Below are 18,160 nucleotides of genomic sequence, written 5' to 3'. Positions count from 1 at the left end.
ATAGTTCTTTAAGAAAATCATAAATTTTTAGTTTGCAGGATTTAATATAATTACATCATAATATTTTGGTCAATTTAATAAAAATTGTAATATTTTCGTTATCCTCGTAACTAATATATTTTAGATTGAAGGACATAGTTGTAATTAAATATAATAAAATTCTAAACTTGATCGAAATATTTTGAAATAATTACTCTCTTTAATAAGATTACTTTAAAATTTTAACCAAGGTTATTATTATTATAAATTTTAGAATCCCTCTGTATATATAATAATAATAATAATAATAATAATAATAATCCAACAACTTAAACCCTCGGTCCAAAGGCAGACGTCATCTAAAACCCACAGCCTGCAATAACCGCCGCTCTCCGCTTCAGCACGCCGCTTCTATGGCTCAAGCATCTGAGGTTTTATCTCTATCCGTTTCGGTTGTTTCTTTTGTTGTTTTAGCTTTGTATAATGACGCTATGTGGGAATTTACCGGTTTTTTTGGTCGATTTAGGGGACGACGGAAGCTGTTGAGGCAGTGAGATTTGGTTTCATGACAGATGAAGAAGTGAAGAAGCATAGTGTTGTTAAGATTACTAATCCAGACCTGCTCGACACTCTCGAGAAGCCAATTCCCGGTGGACTGTATGATTATGCCTTGGGTCCTCTTCATGAAGATTCTTGGTGAGGATATGAATAGGGTCGGACTCAATGGGATTTGATTGCCCTTATGAAAAAAATGCAACTTTTCATACTTAAGGTTTAAAAAAATTTAAGTTTATATTAGGTCATACAATCAACTACGTATGCAAGTATTTATGACATTTTTCAGTTTAGAATCTTGGTAGTGCTAAGAGGATACCATATGACGAGTTTTGGTCCCTTGCAGGTGTAAAACATGTGGTCAGAGGCAATATAACTGTGCTGGTCATTGTGGTCACATCGATCTTGTTTCACCGGCATATAATCCTTTGCTGTTTAACTTGCTGCAAATTATCCTTAATAAAACCTGTTTTTACTGCTTTCATTTCCGGTCAGCTAGAGAAGAGGTAATTTAGTTTAAAGGTTGCATTTTGTTCTGTTAGTTATCAATTGTTGCTTATTAGCTGTTATTTCTGTCATCCAGGTGAAAAATTGTGTTTCTCAATTGAAACTGATTTCAGAGGGTGATATCATTGGGGCAAAAAAGTTTGGTTTGACACGAAAGTTACAAAACAAAGAGAAGTATGCTTGGATCTTATCATTGTGTACAGACGAAGCAGAAGATAGTCAAGGGAGTTGTGCAACATACTTATCAGAACGCTCTGGTAGTCAAAATAACTATGACCATCACAAGAAGCCTCATCGGGATTCTTCTATGCTCACTGAATCTATTTCTGTCCTGAATGAGTTTTTAAAGAAAAAGAATAAGAAGTGCCAGAATTGTCAATGCAGTAATCCAAATATCAGTAGACCAACTTTTGGATGGTTGCATCTGGTATGTTTGATTCTATGACAGAAAAAGGTTTATGATTGTTAAAAGTGGTACTTTGTTGTTTTTCTTATGTCACACATGCATGTTATGATTTATTTTTAGCCTAGGGCACTAAACCAAATCTATCAAACTCCCACTGTTCTTGCGTGTTGGTTTTAAATAAATGTGATGAAATAAGTGGCTCAGAGAGTTTTGCACTGATAATTATCATCGACCTCATGTTGCAGTGCAGAGCACTTGACCTAAATATTCATTATTGTATGCTTTTTCATAAAGAGGAAATCTTGACATCTAGTGTCATGAGTGAGAAATTTCCAGATCTACTCAAAGAAACCTGCATCGTGAAGTTTTCTCGGTCTCAATAGATAATCTTGGGTGATCCAAAGTCATAATAACATGCAATAGTTTTGTGTGTGCTCTGGATGTTGGTAGGTGCTCTTCTTATGGTTGGACTAATCACGTACAGAGGGCAGGAGCAGTTCAACCCACTATTTTTCTCTCAGTTTTAGTTAGAACTACCTGTGTTAAGGGAAGTTATAAGTTGTAACCATTATTTTCCCCTTACTTTTAACTATTACCTTGTGAAAAGGGATAAACCTGGGATCAATAAAAGTTGCAATCTATGAGAGATGCCACTCTGTTTTCATTTTCCCGAAATAATCTCTTCTCCCAAAATAACACGCACTACTATTTATTTTTATTTTCTTCTCCAAATCATATTTTACTACCTACTACATAATCATTACTTTTAACATTATCTTCTGTTGTTTTCGGAGACACCAATACACCATCATTATGTTATATTATAATTCAAAAGATACTATTTTAAAATAATTTTATTCAATCATTTTCGGAATGCCTTCCCCCTCAAAACTGAATGTATATTTTATTTTCCAAAAGATTCCCACAATTTTTTTCTCCCAAAACTTCAAAAATAAAACCAAACATTGTGCTGAATTTTATGAATCCTGAATTCGAAAAAAAAAATCTGCTTGAATGATTTCGCTGGGTACGCGACATAGTGGAACTTGAATTATGGTGAAAGATCTGTACTTGAACTTATTGGAAGGAATCTAAGATAATTATACATTTAACTATAGGAACTATGACTGATTGTCCTTCCCTTGTGGTGGTGATGTAACCTGGTTGTAATTGTAAAAAGACAATAGAATATTGCTAAAGATGTTCACTTTTTTCGCACATATCTGATTAATCTTCATTTTTGTTTCACACTATTGTCTAATCAGCTTCTTTGTATAGGTTGGACTCACTGATAAGCAAATTCGGTCCAATCACGTACTACGTAGCAGATTGAATGTGCCTTACGACGGGGGAGAAGATAATAAGCATCCATCTGAGGTGGTTAATGCTAGTGACTGCTCAGGATTTGATAATGATCTTGAGACCACTGAGGCAAATTCATTTGTAGCTTTATCTGATGGTGGTGAAAAGCTCAGTAAAAGTCACGTGAACCATAAAAGAAGTAAGAAAATGGGTTCTGAAGAAGTGCCAATTAGTAATTTAAAAGGGCCTCTGTTGCCATCAGAGGTACCTTCCTCATCATTAATTCTAGTACTAGTTCTCATTTATTAAATATTTGGTCTTTTGATATGTTCCTTTACCGCGTGCCTTTATTTCTCAATGCTTACAGGTTAGAGACACTTTGCGTCGTTTGTGGGATAACGAAGCTCCTCTTTGCTCATTCATATGCAATATTCAGCAGCAATGTGAACTATCTGAGAAAACACAAGGTCACTATATGTTTTTCCTAGAGACTATTCTTGTACCCCCCATAAAATTCCGACCTCCGGCCAAAGGTGGTGATTCCGTAAGTATTAGAAATATAATGTTATGTTTTGTAACTTTAATATACACTTAAATTTTCATGCTCATAATGGTTGTTCGATGTGTAGATAGACTTTTTCTACAACAAATGAACTCTTTGAATTACCTCTCATTTCTCTTCAGAATTCTTGAAAAATGTTTTACTTTCCTGTAGAATGTTGTATATTCCCTTTTCTACCATCAGTTATCTTTTTTTTTTAATTTTCAGATAATGGAGCATCCTCATACTCTTCTGTTGGGTAAGGTACTGCAGTCAAACATTGCTTTAGGAAATGCTCATGTTAATAATGCCGAACATTCAAAGATCATTAATCGCTGGATGGAGCTTCAGCGATCTATCAATGTGTTATTTGATAGCAAAACTGCAAGCAGTGAGTCTGTTTCTGTTGTTCTCAGCTTAAGCCTATTTCTGTGGTTATCGGCTTTTATGGTTCTTCATGCTTAAATGCTTTGAATATATTTGCTCCTGCATTTTTTGTGATTCTGCTTAATTTTTAGAATATAGCAATCAAATACATCATTGGGAGTAAATGTACCCCTCTACAGACTCAATTTTTATTGAGAAAGCCTGTACTAGAAAATTAACACATTGTGAAACTTGTTTGAGATAAATGAGATTTGATTAAGAAAGATTTGGAAAAGCTGTCAAGAAAACAATTATGTTATAGAGCCAGTCAGATGATAGAGAGATATTTTTTATGTTAAATTCTTTCAGGTGTCCAAAATATCTTCGTGGCCTATTTCTGCATGCAGATTGTTTGTTTTCCACTTTGTGGAATGCGTGGATTAGGCTATAAGTGTTCTTTGAACTAGCCTATTTCTGCTTTCTGATTGTTTGTTTTACACTTCGTGGAATGCGTGGATTAGGCTATTTGTTAATGTAGTGAAACTGGCATTTGTTAAACAAATCTAGCAGTTATCACTTCTTAGATCAGACTAGACTCTCCAACTGAGCTGGGTTCATTTTACCTGTAGGCATCCAGCTGAGTCATTATTTTAGACAATATATTGTTGAGTATTTTGTTAAAGAAAATTTACTTTAATATTTTGAGAAATTTTGACCTTGTAATCCTAAAGGTTGAGAAACCAACATAACGAGATCCTTCAGATGAAAAATGACTCTGCTTAAGAGTCAGCAAGAAATATCCATTTTCATAAAAGGAAAATGTGGTTTTAGAGTTTGCGATTTTAAATTTCTTGTGTTGATTCTTTTAGGATTTTAGTTTGTGCTCTTAATAGCGTTAATAGATAGTGTATTGAGATGGTTGGGAATAGAATGTTTGTTCTAATTTTTCTTTGCATTTGGGAACCTTTTGAGTTTGTTAAATGATAGCGAAAGAGACAAAAGTAAAGGATATGTTTGGTTTCAATTTCTAATTTTTGCCCTTGCTTTTGGGGAACCTTTTGATATGGGTAAGTGGTAGCAAAAGTGACTAGAGTAAACGGTATGTTTGGTTTCCATTTTAGATGTCTATTTTCTATTTTCGAAAGTGAACCAAATATTCCACTCATTTTCGTTATCCTCTATCAAAACATCTTTTCCTTAATCCTTACTTTTAAGTATTCCAGTGCAATCATAATTTTGAAATAACTTTTTACCACAACCCGTTTTTTTTTTCTTGTTTATATTCTAATTCAATAAATTGTGGTTTAAATTTTTTTAAAACCACACACACAATCAAAAGTTTATACATAGAATTTATTGTTACTTGTTTTTATTATATAATATATTATCGTTTCCTATAAAAAATGTTTATATATCTATTATGATACATTGTCACATGACATCATGTTTGCGATACAAAGTGTATATATTACTCTCTTCTATACCTTTCTTAGAAAACAGTAAAAACAAATCCAAACATAGCGAAAATCTTCCATAAGCCTAGATACAGATTTTTTTGGGCTTGGATTTTCTGAATTTTAGATTTCTCACAACTACCCTGTTTATTTCTCCTATCAAATTTGCTGTGGGTAATAACCTTAATCAGGTTTTTTGAGAAATTGCATCGAGTAGTTAGTTTCTACTTTATTCCTTCGTGCACATTTTGCTGCCATTCCCATTTTATTGAGTTCGGAAAATGGTGGTAGAAAGTTTGAACTAATAAAATATGATGATTTTGAGCTTAGGGATTGTTAAATTAACCGAGGTTGTTGAAGTAGAAAAAGTATCACGTGTCTCCATGCAATTCTTGGTGTATGATAAAGATGGGTAGGTGGTTAACTTGTCTAGTTTCTGCAACTTGTATCTTTTCATTTTTCTGCAAACTGGAGATGTTTAATTTGAGCGGTATATCTTTATTTTGCATCTGTTTATAAATCATGTCGTGAATCTATCTGACCTGGATAGGGCTGAAGAGCGTGGAAACAGAATTGCAGTCATTACTCTAAGAAACGCTCTGTTTCCTCACCAAGCTGTTAGTATGCTGTCCAGAGTACCATATAGACAGTGTTCTGAGACTTATGATAGTTACATTCCCTATTATTTTACACACATTCTTGTTATGCTTTAAGAGCACTATTTTTTCGTCTCCATACCATGTGTCAATGCACTCGGTGGGAGCGAATAAAACAATTCATTGCCATGAGCTCCTGTGTACAAGCCTTGTTTGCATTATTTTAATTTAACTGTACTTCAACTTTTGGCCACGTGGACACTATATTTTGTTTTATTTAATAATTAATTTCCTGTATAGCATTTTCCTAGTCGGATTATCAGCGCGTGAGACTGTTGCTACTATCTTTTTACAGAAGAATAATAGATGTTGAGTAGTGTTTCCCTCTTTAATGCTGTGGTAGGTCAAGGTCAAAAAGATGTCACTTCTGGAATTTGCCAGCTGCTGGAGAAGAAAGATGGTATTTTCCGTCAGAAGATGATGGGGAAAAGGGTCAATTTCGCTTGCCGGTCTGTTATATCTCCAGATCCTTATTTGGCAGTTAATGAAATTGGAATTCCTCCATATTTTGCTTTGAGACTAACCTATCCTGAGGTATGTGTGAGTTTTCTCTATTCTGCATAGTTTTGTGGTATCACTTAATCAATGACATAAATAGAGTTGTGCTTTACGTTACTTCTGTAGATGTCAATGTGGATGAATTCTTCGTGAATTAAGCATATCTTTTCCAGTCGGTGTATAACTTAAAAATTATAACTCATGAAAATTTAATTTTTTTTCCTTTTGTTTTGTTTCCTAGTAGCTTTGGGAATACTAATTCCATCGCTCTCCTTTCCATATGCTTCCTTGCATGTGTAAAAATGATGTGATGTAGAGAACTAGAAAACAGTACAGATGTCACGTCTCGGGCTCGGGCCAACGCAAACGCGATTACACAGTGAGCTTCTATGATTATTATTTTGTATTCGTTCTCGATTTACAAAAATAGTCAAGTCAAGTTATTATGCAAGTTCATTGTATTGTAAACCAATGTTTTCATAAACGCATCAGTGATCGAACAAATCTACCTTAAAAAAACAGTTCAACCGATCAAATCAGAATACAGTTATATTTTATAAAATATTAATATGATTTAATTAATTATATATTTTAAATTTTAAAACCGAAAAGATGTATTTAAATAGACAAAAAAATATGTTTACCAAAATTTTAAAACTAAATAACTATATACATATATTCAAAATATCAATTATAGTTATATTTTTTTTAATAAAAAAATATTAAATAAACTCTACTGCTTATAAAATAATATTTTTAAAGCTCAAATCCCAAATAATCATGTATATATTTAGCCAAATATTAAATTTAAGGTTTTAAAAATAAGAAAATTTTTCAAAAGAAAATCGAAACCGATTGAACTGGTTTTTAACCAATCTGGCCGGGTTTGGCCAGTTGGACCTCTAAAACAATTTTTGCTTGTGTTTCGAACCAGACCTGTGACTAGATCTCGGTCGAACTTGTCAGTCCGGTTTTGAAAACATTTGTAAACTATTTTAAACTTCATTTTCTAATCAATGTGGGACAAAAGGGAGATATTACTATCAATCACGTCCTGGGATTAAGCCCCCGCATGTGCATTTGTATAGTGAGATCATCAGTCAACTACTTTGTATATGTATTAACTTTACGAAAATGGCTAACTCAAGTCGCTTTAGGTATTCATTATCTCACACGGCTGTATAGCGAGCTCCTCTGTCAACTGTTTTGTATATGTCCTCACTTTACGAAAAAGACTACTATTAGGAGTTCATTATCTCATTATAAACTGATTCAAACATCCATTCCCTCATTCAGAACGCGATGTTCTCATCGTGGCCTTACCCATCGATCCACCAACGCAGATAATCTAGAGACAATTCTCACACACGTAGCATTTTGTCCGGCATAACACGTATTCCACAGTGTTCCAGCTGATGACCGTTTTTGCCATTATAAACATTTATAACTTCATTTTCTAACCAATATGGGAAAATAAGTATTACAATAGATGATGATGCGATAAAATGGTCCTCAAGGATAATATAAAGTAATAAAAAGAAGGTAACTTCTTGTTCATTATAAAGAATATGAATAAACTGATAGGAGTAAGAACAGTGTAATCTGACATAGTAATTGTCCTGCTTTTCTCACTTCTCTTTTACTTATTTGTGTAATTTCACTTTTTCCCTAGGAAATATGGATTTTGGAGGTGATATAGACAGGTTAGGCTTTGTTTGGTTTTATTTCCTGTTTTCCGGAGGTTTGTTTTGAAGAAACGATTTTTCCGGAAATGTATCAATAAACGATATGTATGTTTGATTACATCTTAAAAAAATTATTGTAGCAGTTGAACAATATTATCGGTTTTGTCATGTGATTGATATTTTAATATTATATTGAATATTTCTAATGTTTTAACTAAATACTATTGTTTTATAATATGATATAACATAATATAATAATGGTATTTTTTTTTGGGAATTGTGAAAACTTAAATTGAAAGTAATTATTATTTATTATATTGGGAGATTTGAAATTTAGTTTTCTTGAAATTGTAGTTCTGTTTTTATTTTTTAAAGAGGAGATGATGTTTATTAAAAAGATTAATAATCTTTAAGAAAACTATTTATTCTTGTAGTTATTTTTATGATCTTCAGTCATTGTATGCTTATCTGTTAAATAATATGTCAATTAAATAATGTCTTACTGTTGATCACAACACCACCACCGAAACAACTTTGAGATCAAAACAGTGCTACGTTTTTGGAGGATGCTATCTTTCATCTTTGTTAGCTAACAATGTTCTGTATTTTTTCCACAATCTGACTAATAAATTACCATTAGATTGATCAAGTTTACCTAATATATTTCAGAGGGTTACTCCTTGGAATTCTGCTAAATTGAGGGGTTCCGTCATTAATGGACCAGAAATCCATCCTGGAGCTACGGTATATGTTGATAGTGTAGCCACTGCAAGGCTGCCCCCTGGCAACGGAAAAGCTCGATTGGCAATATCTAGGAAATTACCTTCTTCAAGAGGGGCAATTACACAATCAGGGAAGAGCAATGACCTTGAATTTGAGGGCAAGATCGTGTATCGCCACTTGCAGGATGGAGATATCGTGCTTGTGAATCGCCAGGTAATCGAAGAGGTCCAGACAAGCTAGTATCCGTATATCTTTCTGCATAAACCTTGTAAAATATTTTTTATTAGACCACTATCATCATCATCATTATAACACATTCCCACTTTTTGCTGGATCAGTTTCATGGATATTAGTTATTCAAATTAAACGATTTTCTCACGTGTCATCTCTTAAACGGATCTAATATATCCTCTTTAACCCCCTTTATCCAAGTTTTCGATAGTCTATCCTTACTTCTACTTCTTATATTCACTTGTCAATCTAAGATATGTCGGATTGGGGTCGTGTTTGGTCTCCTCTTCAAATGACCAAACCATGTTAGATGTCTCTCCCTAATCTTATCTTCTATGGGGACTACACTTAAATAGCTCATAATCCTTTCATTCTTAATTATATCCTTGTGCGTTTTGCCACACATCCATCTTAACATATGCATCTCTGTTACCACCATCTTATGCATTTGTAGTCCTGTAGTGGCCCAACACTTCGAGCCATAAAGCATAGCTGATCAAACAATAGTCTTATAACATTTGCCTCTCAATCTCGCATGCATCCTTCTTATTAGATCGCTATATTGTTATAATGTATTAAACTATTGTTTAAAATTTTGAAATGTCTAATATTCGTTATTCTACGATGCTGTGATGTCTTAGTGTGGAAATTCTTGTAAAGTGTTTTGGTAACTAAAGTTTTCAGGTCAACAGCCTAGTCATTTTCATTGAGTAGTCCTCTTTAGTTATGCATAATATGATATCAACAAACTTGCTAACGAAGGCCATGTGCTTGTTTGTGATATTTTGGAATTGAGATAAAATGGTATCCTGTTTAAAGATGCATCTTGTTACTTTATTGTTGTTTTTTTAAGGTGTTGCCTACCTTGATTCTTATTCTCAATGTCAGCCTACACTCCACAAGCCAAGTATTATGGCTCACATTGTTCGTGTATTAAAAGGAGAGAAAACGCTGCGCATGCATTATGCAAATTGCAGGTCGGGGTCAATTGGTTTTATTTGCTGTATGCCATTTTTTTTTTTGTTTTTTTTTTTGTGTCTTGAGCTTTGACTTATGAGAACTAATATTTGAAGTCGGCTGCAGCTCCTACAATGCTGATTTTGATGGAGATGAGATTAACGTCCATTTTCCTCAAGATGAAATTTCTCGTGCTGAAGCTTACAACATTGTAAATGCTAATGAGCAGTACATTGTTCCAACAAGGGGTGATACTGTGAGGGGCTTGATTCAGGTTCAACATCAGTGCTATCTATTATATTGATATTATCTTTCTCAGAACTTGTTCACAACTTTTCATCCCATGTCTTTATTGTTGTTCCTTGTGATTTTAATAATCCAGGATCATATCGTTGGTGCTGTTCTTCTGACAATGAAGGATACATTTATTACACGTAGCGAATTCAGTCAGCTGCTTTATGGATCCGGGGTGTTTGCAGGTGGGCCTGGTATACTTCCAGGCAAGCATGCCTCGAAAATTTCTTTAGTAGCTTCCGAGGGTCTGGTGGAGTCTGTTTTGCCCACAGTATGGAAACCAGAGCCTCTTTGGACAGGAAAGCAGGTCCAATTTTGCGTCTGGTTTTATTCTCTGGGATATGAATGATAGTATTAGCAAAATGTCTCGATTTCACTGAAGTCTAAATTTTATAAATGGTCATCATTCTTTGAGAAAATATTAATTTTGTGTGTTCCCTTTTAGGTCATTTCAGCGTTGTTGAATCATGTAACCAGAGGCTGTGCTCCTTGTACAATTAAAAATCAGGGGAAAATACCAAAGAATTATTTCACTGAGAATAATTGCAAAAATGAAGAGGAAGATGAAGATCAAAATGCTGAGCACAAGTTGCTAATTTGGAAGAATGAGCTTGTGCACGGTGTGATTGACAAGGCTCAATTTGGAAAATTCGGTCTGGTTCACACAGTGCAAGAGCTTTATGGATCTAACAGTGCTGGCATTTTGCTTTCTGCATTGAGTCGCTTATTCACAGTCTTTTTGCAGGTGAAGCCTTGCACTTTTGATTTTCCTTTAAAATGTTCTAGTGAAGTGACTGGACTGATGCCTGATTTATCACCTTTCATGTTTTATACATTGCTCAGATTCATGGATTCACATGTGGGCTAGATGACCTTATCATATTGCCTCACTTTGATGTCCAACGGAAGGAGAAACTTGAAGGAGATGATGTTGGTGAAGAGGTTCACTGTGATTTTGTGAAGTTCAAACCTGGACAAATAGGTGTTATATCATAAACTTTTATGGTTAATATATTCTTCTGTTCCCGTGTCTATTTCAACTGACGTATCAACGAAATGGACCAAACCTGAGCGATGATGGCGATGATGGCTTTAAGTGAACTTCTCCATCTGGAGCTTTGTCTGGTTTATTTGTTCACTAACTTACTCTGTCATACAATTGCTTTTATAAAGTGTGACATTACTCAATGTACTGCGTTACTCATCCGTATGTTAGATTTCAGATCCCATTTTGAGAGTGAGAGTGGGGTCCTGTTATGGTGCCCTTTTTCCCTCTTCCTTTTCTTTTTGCTTTATGACATTTTTTGCATTAACAATTTTTCACCCTTTTTTCTTTAGGCACCGAAGAACTGCAGTTGGAAATTGAGAAAGCCATATGTGCTGACAGAGAATCTGCCACAGCATCGTTGGATGTTAAAATGAAAAATAAATTGACAAATAAGCTCACTAGAGAAGGTTCTCAGATACTCAAACATTTACTTACAGCCGGATTGTTAAAACCTTTCCCGAGGAACTGTATTTCTGTTATGACGACAACCGGGGCAAAGGGCAGTACGGTAAGCTAGACCATGCTCAAAAATCATGAAATCTGTGCAATTTTTTTCCGGAATGGCAAGGAAGCTACTTTTAGTGCATTTTAAGCTTGAGGGAGAATAACCTCAGTTAAGCATTATACTGACTTTTACCAACCACAAATGGAGTGGACATTTCTATGTTAACTCTCCAAAATCAATTACTTTCTATCGCTCTGTGCCCATAGTCATCTTTAATCATCTTTCAACGTAGAGTTCTCTGCACAGTTGAATATGTTCTAGCCGATATCTGAATTTAAGATAAGAAAGGATTTAGCCAAAGCTCTCTTTTCATACAAGATGAAAGATTCTCTTGGGAATCAGGACTTGAAATTTGCATATATCACAAGGATCCACTGGTAAAGTTTGGAGGGTAACATCAGTGCATGGGAGAAGTTTTATGACAATGCACTGTTAATGTAATAGTTTAGCTGTTCGAAAAAGTTGAATTCCGTCATATTTCAAAAACCGGTTCTCAATGGCAATTAAGGATCGAATGAATATTTCTTCAACAATTTGTGCCCTGTCTTCTGAAGATTTCTAGATATCACTATGGTTTGGTGTGTGTAGATATTTGGCAGTTTCTTGCAGCTATTTCATAATCTCTCACTTACACGAGTAATAATCGTCTATACTGTTTTCCTCTATTAGTTAAATTAATCGATGAAAATTCGGGCAGTAGCCTAATTTATACGCTAAATGGTTAAACTGCTGAGTGCTGACCTGTTAATAATTAAGTAATGGCCTTAATAACATATTTCATTCTTATTCATTATTTATTCTTTTGAGTAAACTTTTGGGATGTGTTTTCTGATTTGCTTACCTCTTACGAGTTTTCATGTTTTATTTTTGTTTAGTTTAAATTTGAAACTGTGATTTCTACCAACTTGGATAGGTGAATTTCCAACAAATATCTGCCTATCTAGGGCAACAGGAGTTGGAAGGTAAAAGGGTTCCCCGCATGGTGTCTGGGAAGACTTTGCCATCATTTCCACCCTGGGACTTCACTTCTAGAGCAGGGGGCTTCATCACTGATCGTTTTCTTACTGGTCTTCGACCTCAGGAATATTATTTTCATTGCATGGCTGGTCGTGAAGGGTAATGCGATGCTTTGACGTTTTTCCTTTGTCTCTTGATATGAACTGTCTTATAGTTCACTTGTTTTGTTTGGTATTTCGAGTAGTTGTCATTTTAACTCTCATTTTTCTATGTGATTGCAAAGTTGAACTTGGAGTATAAGAATAATAAGAAAATCATCTCAGATTATGTTTCGTTTTTTGTACTTTTGTTTATGTGTGCATTTTCATAATTTTTGTCATCTTAATTTCTTTTTTTTTTCGGTTGGGCGATGGGTGGGTGGTTATTTTCTATATGTAGGGTTTCTGTATAACTACATTTTCCCATCTTCCTAATATACATAATCTGTGTAGCCGGACGTGCTAATTGGCTAAATCTTATTTCAAAAATTAGTCATTACATTGTTATTCTTTTATATCCCAAGGATATGATATGTGGTTTTATTGATGATGACGCTGTTATTGAATACACCATAATATGTTGGTAATATTGGCAGTATTTTTCAATTAGACTCCTGAATTTAGAGTAACTTTGCATCTGTTTTCCTCCTTTTACAGCTTCTCAACTGTGAACTTTTTGACAGGTTAGTTGATACTGCAGTAAAAACATCTCGCAGTGGATATTTACAGCGGTGCCTGATAAAAAATCTTGAGAGCCTGAAAGTCTGTTATGATTATACTGTCCGTGATGCTGATGGTTCCATCATTCAATTCTATTATGGAGAAGATGGAGTTGATGTGCACCAGACAAGCTTTCTAAGAAATTTTGATGCGCTAGAAGATGTAAGATCTTACTTTCTCCTTTTATTTCTTCCTCGAATGGGCTAGTTTCTAATTTCCTTCGGCTTTTCTTGAATACTTGTCCAAGGAAGAGTAATCTATATCTTACCTTGATTTTTTAATTTAGAATCAAGGGCCTATTTTCCAGAAGTTTCAAATTGAACGTGAGTTCAATGCTTACATTGAAAAGTTGCCTGAGGGCCTTGAAGAAGAAGCCAATCGCTATATTGAAATGGCAAAAAAGAAATCAGAAATAGGGAAGATGAATGTGATCAATAAACTTCATAAAAGACAAAAGGCAACAAGTAACAAGCATCTATCAGATAAACTAACGACAACTGTAAAGAAGCCAGACAAGTTTATAGATTTGGTGAAGCAAAAGTATCTATCAAGCCTAGCACAAGCAGGAGAACCTGTTGGTGTCATTGCTGCTCAGTCTGTAGGGGAACCATCAACCCAGATGACGTAAGATAGTTTCTATCATCTACTATTTACTTTCTCACTGAATGTCACTCTTTCTTTTTTAGATTATACCTATTTGTTTCTCGGTTATCTCGATAATTCGGTTTACATCTCATGAAATTATTTTGTAGCGGAAAATTACTTTAGTATGTTGTGTGCTTTTGCATTAAACGCACAAGTGATAACTGTTTGGGAAAAATGGACAAAATGGTTACGGTACAAACTTACTTTTGCCTAAACATTTAACCTTTTCTCATCCGAGTATCAAGCAATTTTTGCTCAGAGCTTTTTGGTGATATTTTCCCACCGGATGGGCTTTAATTGGAAAGGGTATTAAGACCATCAGTGTTTCATACCCTTTTCTTGACGAGTTTGCTTCAAAGGTTCAATTACTGTATTAGCACTCGGATTGACATTCAGTTGATTCTATGGTGTTCAAATACATGTAGCAACTTCAATTGCCTGTTTTATTTTATCCATTTTTTTAAATCTAAGTGGTTGTAAAAGAGAGAATTTTGTGCTCTATTATGGCGAAGGTTCTGAGTTCTAGACTGTATTATTCTTTCACCATTGAAAATAGGTATCTGCTTTCATTCAACGATCTGTGGTAAGGGTGCCAGTAATTTCTTGTCTGATTCTCGTATTGTTTTCAGGCTCAACACATTTCATCTTGCTGGCCGTGGTGAAATGAATGTTACGCTTGGTATACCACGTCTCCAGGAGATTTTGATGACTGCGTCAGAAGAAATCAGGACTCCTATTTTGACGTGCCCATTCTTGCAATGGAGATTGAAGTGAGTTATGGGTTTCATCTTTGCGTTGATTAGATAAATTATAAACGGGAGTTGAAGACCTTTGTGTGGCTTCATTTGCAATACTACTTTCCAAACAAAACCATATATTATCATCTTATTTCATTTTCCCTTAAATATAATCTCACTTCGTTTTTTATTCTTCTAATATAATTATTATTTTTTCATTCGACTTTTTCAATAACTCCAAAATATATTCTATTATTATATTATGTTCGATCTCCATACACTAATTTAGATTTAAAAATCGTTTTATATACTGATATGATAGCACTGTTAGACAATTACTATGCAATTAGGATCCATAGTAATATGTGCACGCACACTTTCACATATGGAAAGTGTCTATAACTTCATCGAGCAAGGTGACTTACAGACTGTGATAACATTTCCTCGATCTTTTAACGGCTTTGTTGTGTGTATAAACATCCGTGGAAATTATCCCTGACATGTCTCATTTACTTGTTAAAGGGAATCAGTTATGATATTCTTTTTTGGCATTTGCAGGTCTGATGTCGTGTCTCTTGTTTCAAATGTGAAGAAGGTCACTGTAGCAGATCTGCTGGAGAGCATGGAAGTTCAACTATCAGTCGATCACCGTAAACAAGCTAGAATCTATAAGCTGATAATTAAATTAAAAGATTCCGAGTTTGTTTCTTTAGAAGACACACACGAAACTCTCAACTCTGTGTTCGTAAAGGAATTGGATGATGCAATAGAGAATCAAGTCGTTTCTCTATCACGAATCTTAGGAATTAAAAATTTCAAGTCCAGTTCTAGAGCAGATGAGTTGAACGAAATCGATGGCGATTCTGGTGTTGGAACGCAAGAAAAGGATGATGATGATGATGATGATGATGGAGAACAGGATGCCGGAGATGACCTTGGTTCAGATGTACAAAAGAGAAAGCAACAAGCTACGGATGAGATGGATTACGAGGATGGATCTGATGTTGAACCTGGTGAACATGAGTTACTGGCGGAACAGGAAAAAGGAATTACCGAGGATGACCATCTTGAGGATGAAGAAACCAGGAAAGAAGAAGAAACTGAAGACTCGGCAAATGACCATGAGGAGTCTAAAGTGCTAAATGAGGATGAAGTTGCGTCAGTAGCTAAATCAAATAGCAAAAGTCGTAAAATGTCAAAACTAGTGAAGACAGGAAAATTATCTGATAAGATGCGTAGGGCAAGATACGCTGCTGCCGAAGGCTTGTCTTTTGAAGTGCACTTCAAATTTACCGAGGAACCTCATTTACTTCTTGCTCAGGTACTTCTTAGTCCCTCATCTTAAAGTCTAATTAATTGTTGGACTACTCACTACTATACCTTCCGTTCAGTAATTATTCTTGGTGAGTTTGTTTATTTATCTATTCATTTTCAGCTTGCCCAAAAAACGGCGAAGAAGGTATACATCAAGAGAGCTGGCAAGATCAGTCAGTGTAAAATGGTACGATACGATGCAGATGAAAAAACGGTCATTTGGGATGATAATAAAAAACGAAAGGGTGATCCTGAAAACCCACAAACTGATGGAGAGGATGCTGCCGCCTATTGGGCAGTAAAGGCATTCGGAGTTGATTTCAAATCTTTCTGGGAAATGCGTGATGACCTTGATACGAGCCGTCTATATTCCAATAATATCCATGCAATGTTGCAGACATATGGAGTAGAAGCTGCCAGAGCCACCATTATAAGAGAGGTGAAGCAAGTTTTCGATATTTATGGAGTAAAGATTGATTATAGGCATTTAAGTTTGATAGCGGACTACATGACGCACACTGGTGGATACCGGCCGATGAGCAGACATGGAAGCATTTCCGAGTCTTTGTCGCCGTTTCTTAAGATGTCATTTGAGACGGCATCTAAGTTTATTGTTGAAGCAGCATCTCACGGGCTAACAGATGACTTGGAGACGCCGTCTTCTAGAGTTTGTCTGGGCTTACCTGTGAAGATGGGGACTGGTTGTTTTGACTTGATGCAAAAATTGGAAGCTTGATGGTGCCATGTAATGTGAGTTCTTTTGACCATCATTCTTTAGTGTACTGTAAAGTTCAACTACACCATATATATTTATATTCTACTAGTAGTAGCTAAGCACGTGCGTTGGATAACGAACTCAAGTAATATTGATCTTAAATTTGCAAATGAATGTAGAAACATAATTTTTTTTACAATTTATTCGATTATAAATATTATTTCACAGCTTATATATCATTTTAAACAATTATGATTTAGAATTTTCAATTATTTTTTTGTATGTTTTTCGAATTTTTCAATATCTTTTTTATATTTTAATTTTATTTTACTACTTCTTTTTCGATTAAATTCAACAATCATATCATCGTGTCTAATTTTTATGTTTCTTTTTTCGACGTCGGATTTGATTTTGATTAATTTTTTTGATGCTTGCGTGTTTTTTCCTATGGTCTTCTCATTTTGTTTATTTGAGTCGTTCATACTTCGGTTTTAAATCCACTTTATCTTTTTTTTTTCCTGAAGTTTCACTTAGTTTTTCCATATATTATATATATTTTGCAATAGAATCATAATTAAGCATAATAAATTGTTAATGAAAAAGAATGTACTTTTGAATCTTGAAGTATAATTAATAGAAAAAATGAAAAAAAAATGAATTGATTAAAATAAATGTGATGTATATATTAATTTTAAAATTATTGATATAATTATTTGATATAAAAATTAGGAAAAAATACATGAAAATTCAAGAGCATATAATATATTATAAAAAAATTATTGAGATAAAGTGTGTCGATAAATATTTATTAAGGAAGTAAAAAAAAATTCATCATCAGAAAATGTCCTAAATATAATGATATTTTATTCCTTTTTTTAAATATAATGGGACATCTCCTAATTTTTAGGTATTAATATTTCAAATGTTACTAAATGTTTTTAAAAAATTTAAGCCATAACATCATAAAAATATGAAAAAATATGTGTATATTCACACAATTCAAAAACTAATTTAGAATATATATCACATATAAAATAATAATGCAAAACAATATTTTGAATAATGTCGAATATTACAAAAAACAATTAAGCTATTGTCACTATATTTTTAATTAATTTTCTTGCATTTATAAGTCCATATAATAGTTAAAATTACCTAACAGATATAAAAACATTTTTAAAATAGTGAATACTGTCAAATATTATTTAAAAAAAATGGGAATTGATAGAGAAAAATGATGATAGTTTTCGAATTTTTCAATTATAATTAAGAATTTATGATTCAAGGTTTGAAAAAAAATAAAAATAAAAATAAAATAATTTATTTT

At 33.9% G+C, this 18,160-nt stretch overlaps 1 protein-coding gene across 2 annotated transcripts; it reads left to right on the top strand.

Moving 5' to 3' along the window:
- Positions 1-283: 283 nt before the first annotated feature.
- Positions 284-16,984, top strand: LOC140818799 (DNA-directed RNA polymerase I subunit 1). 2 transcript variants are annotated; one of them, XM_073178848.1, is made up of 21 exons: positions 284-410; positions 506-675; positions 881-1,040; positions 1,118-1,468; positions 2,726-3,013; positions 3,117-3,293; positions 3,519-3,681; positions 6,116-6,300; positions 8,619-8,885; positions 9,792-9,880; positions 9,987-10,134; positions 10,243-10,461; positions 10,600-10,899; positions 10,998-11,136; positions 11,493-11,710; positions 12,621-12,823; positions 13,386-13,584; positions 13,709-14,046; positions 14,697-14,837; positions 15,363-16,125; positions 16,240-16,984. In XM_073178848.1, the coding sequence occupies exons 1-21, from the start codon at positions 393-395 to the stop codon at positions 16,852-16,854; spliced, it is 5,151 nt and encodes a 1,716-aa protein (XP_073034949.1). In that variant the 5' UTR covers positions 284-392; the 3' UTR covers positions 16,855-16,984. The 2 variants fall into 2 exon arrangements, with proteins under 2 accessions (XP_073034949.1, XP_073034948.1); XM_073178847.1 differs by having other exon boundaries at positions 6,110-6,300; positions 16,240-16,983.
- Positions 16,985-18,160: the final 1,176 nt, after the last annotated feature.

The sequence above is a fragment of the Primulina eburnea genome, chromosome 17 (genome assembly GCF_022965805.1).
Source record: "Primulina eburnea isolate SZY01 chromosome 17, ASM2296580v1, whole genome shotgun sequence".
In the NCBI taxonomy this organism is placed as follows: domain Eukaryota; kingdom Viridiplantae; phylum Streptophyta; class Magnoliopsida; order Lamiales; family Gesneriaceae; genus Primulina; species Primulina eburnea.
Note: the sequence above shows the minus strand (reverse complement) of the source record. Positions and strands in the feature narration are given on the sequence as shown.

Excerpts from the sequence above, each read along its gene's own strand:
- LOC140818799 (XM_073178847.1), top strand. Across the intron at positions 3,014-3,116 it reads GGCCTCTGTTGCCATCAGAG|GTTAGAGACACTTTGCGTCG; the intron begins GTACCTTCCTCA and ends CAATGCTTACAG. Across the intron at positions 11,137-11,492 it reads GTTCAAACCTGGACAAATAG|GCACCGAAGAACTGCAGTTG; the intron begins GTGTTATATCAT and ends TTTTTTCTTTAG.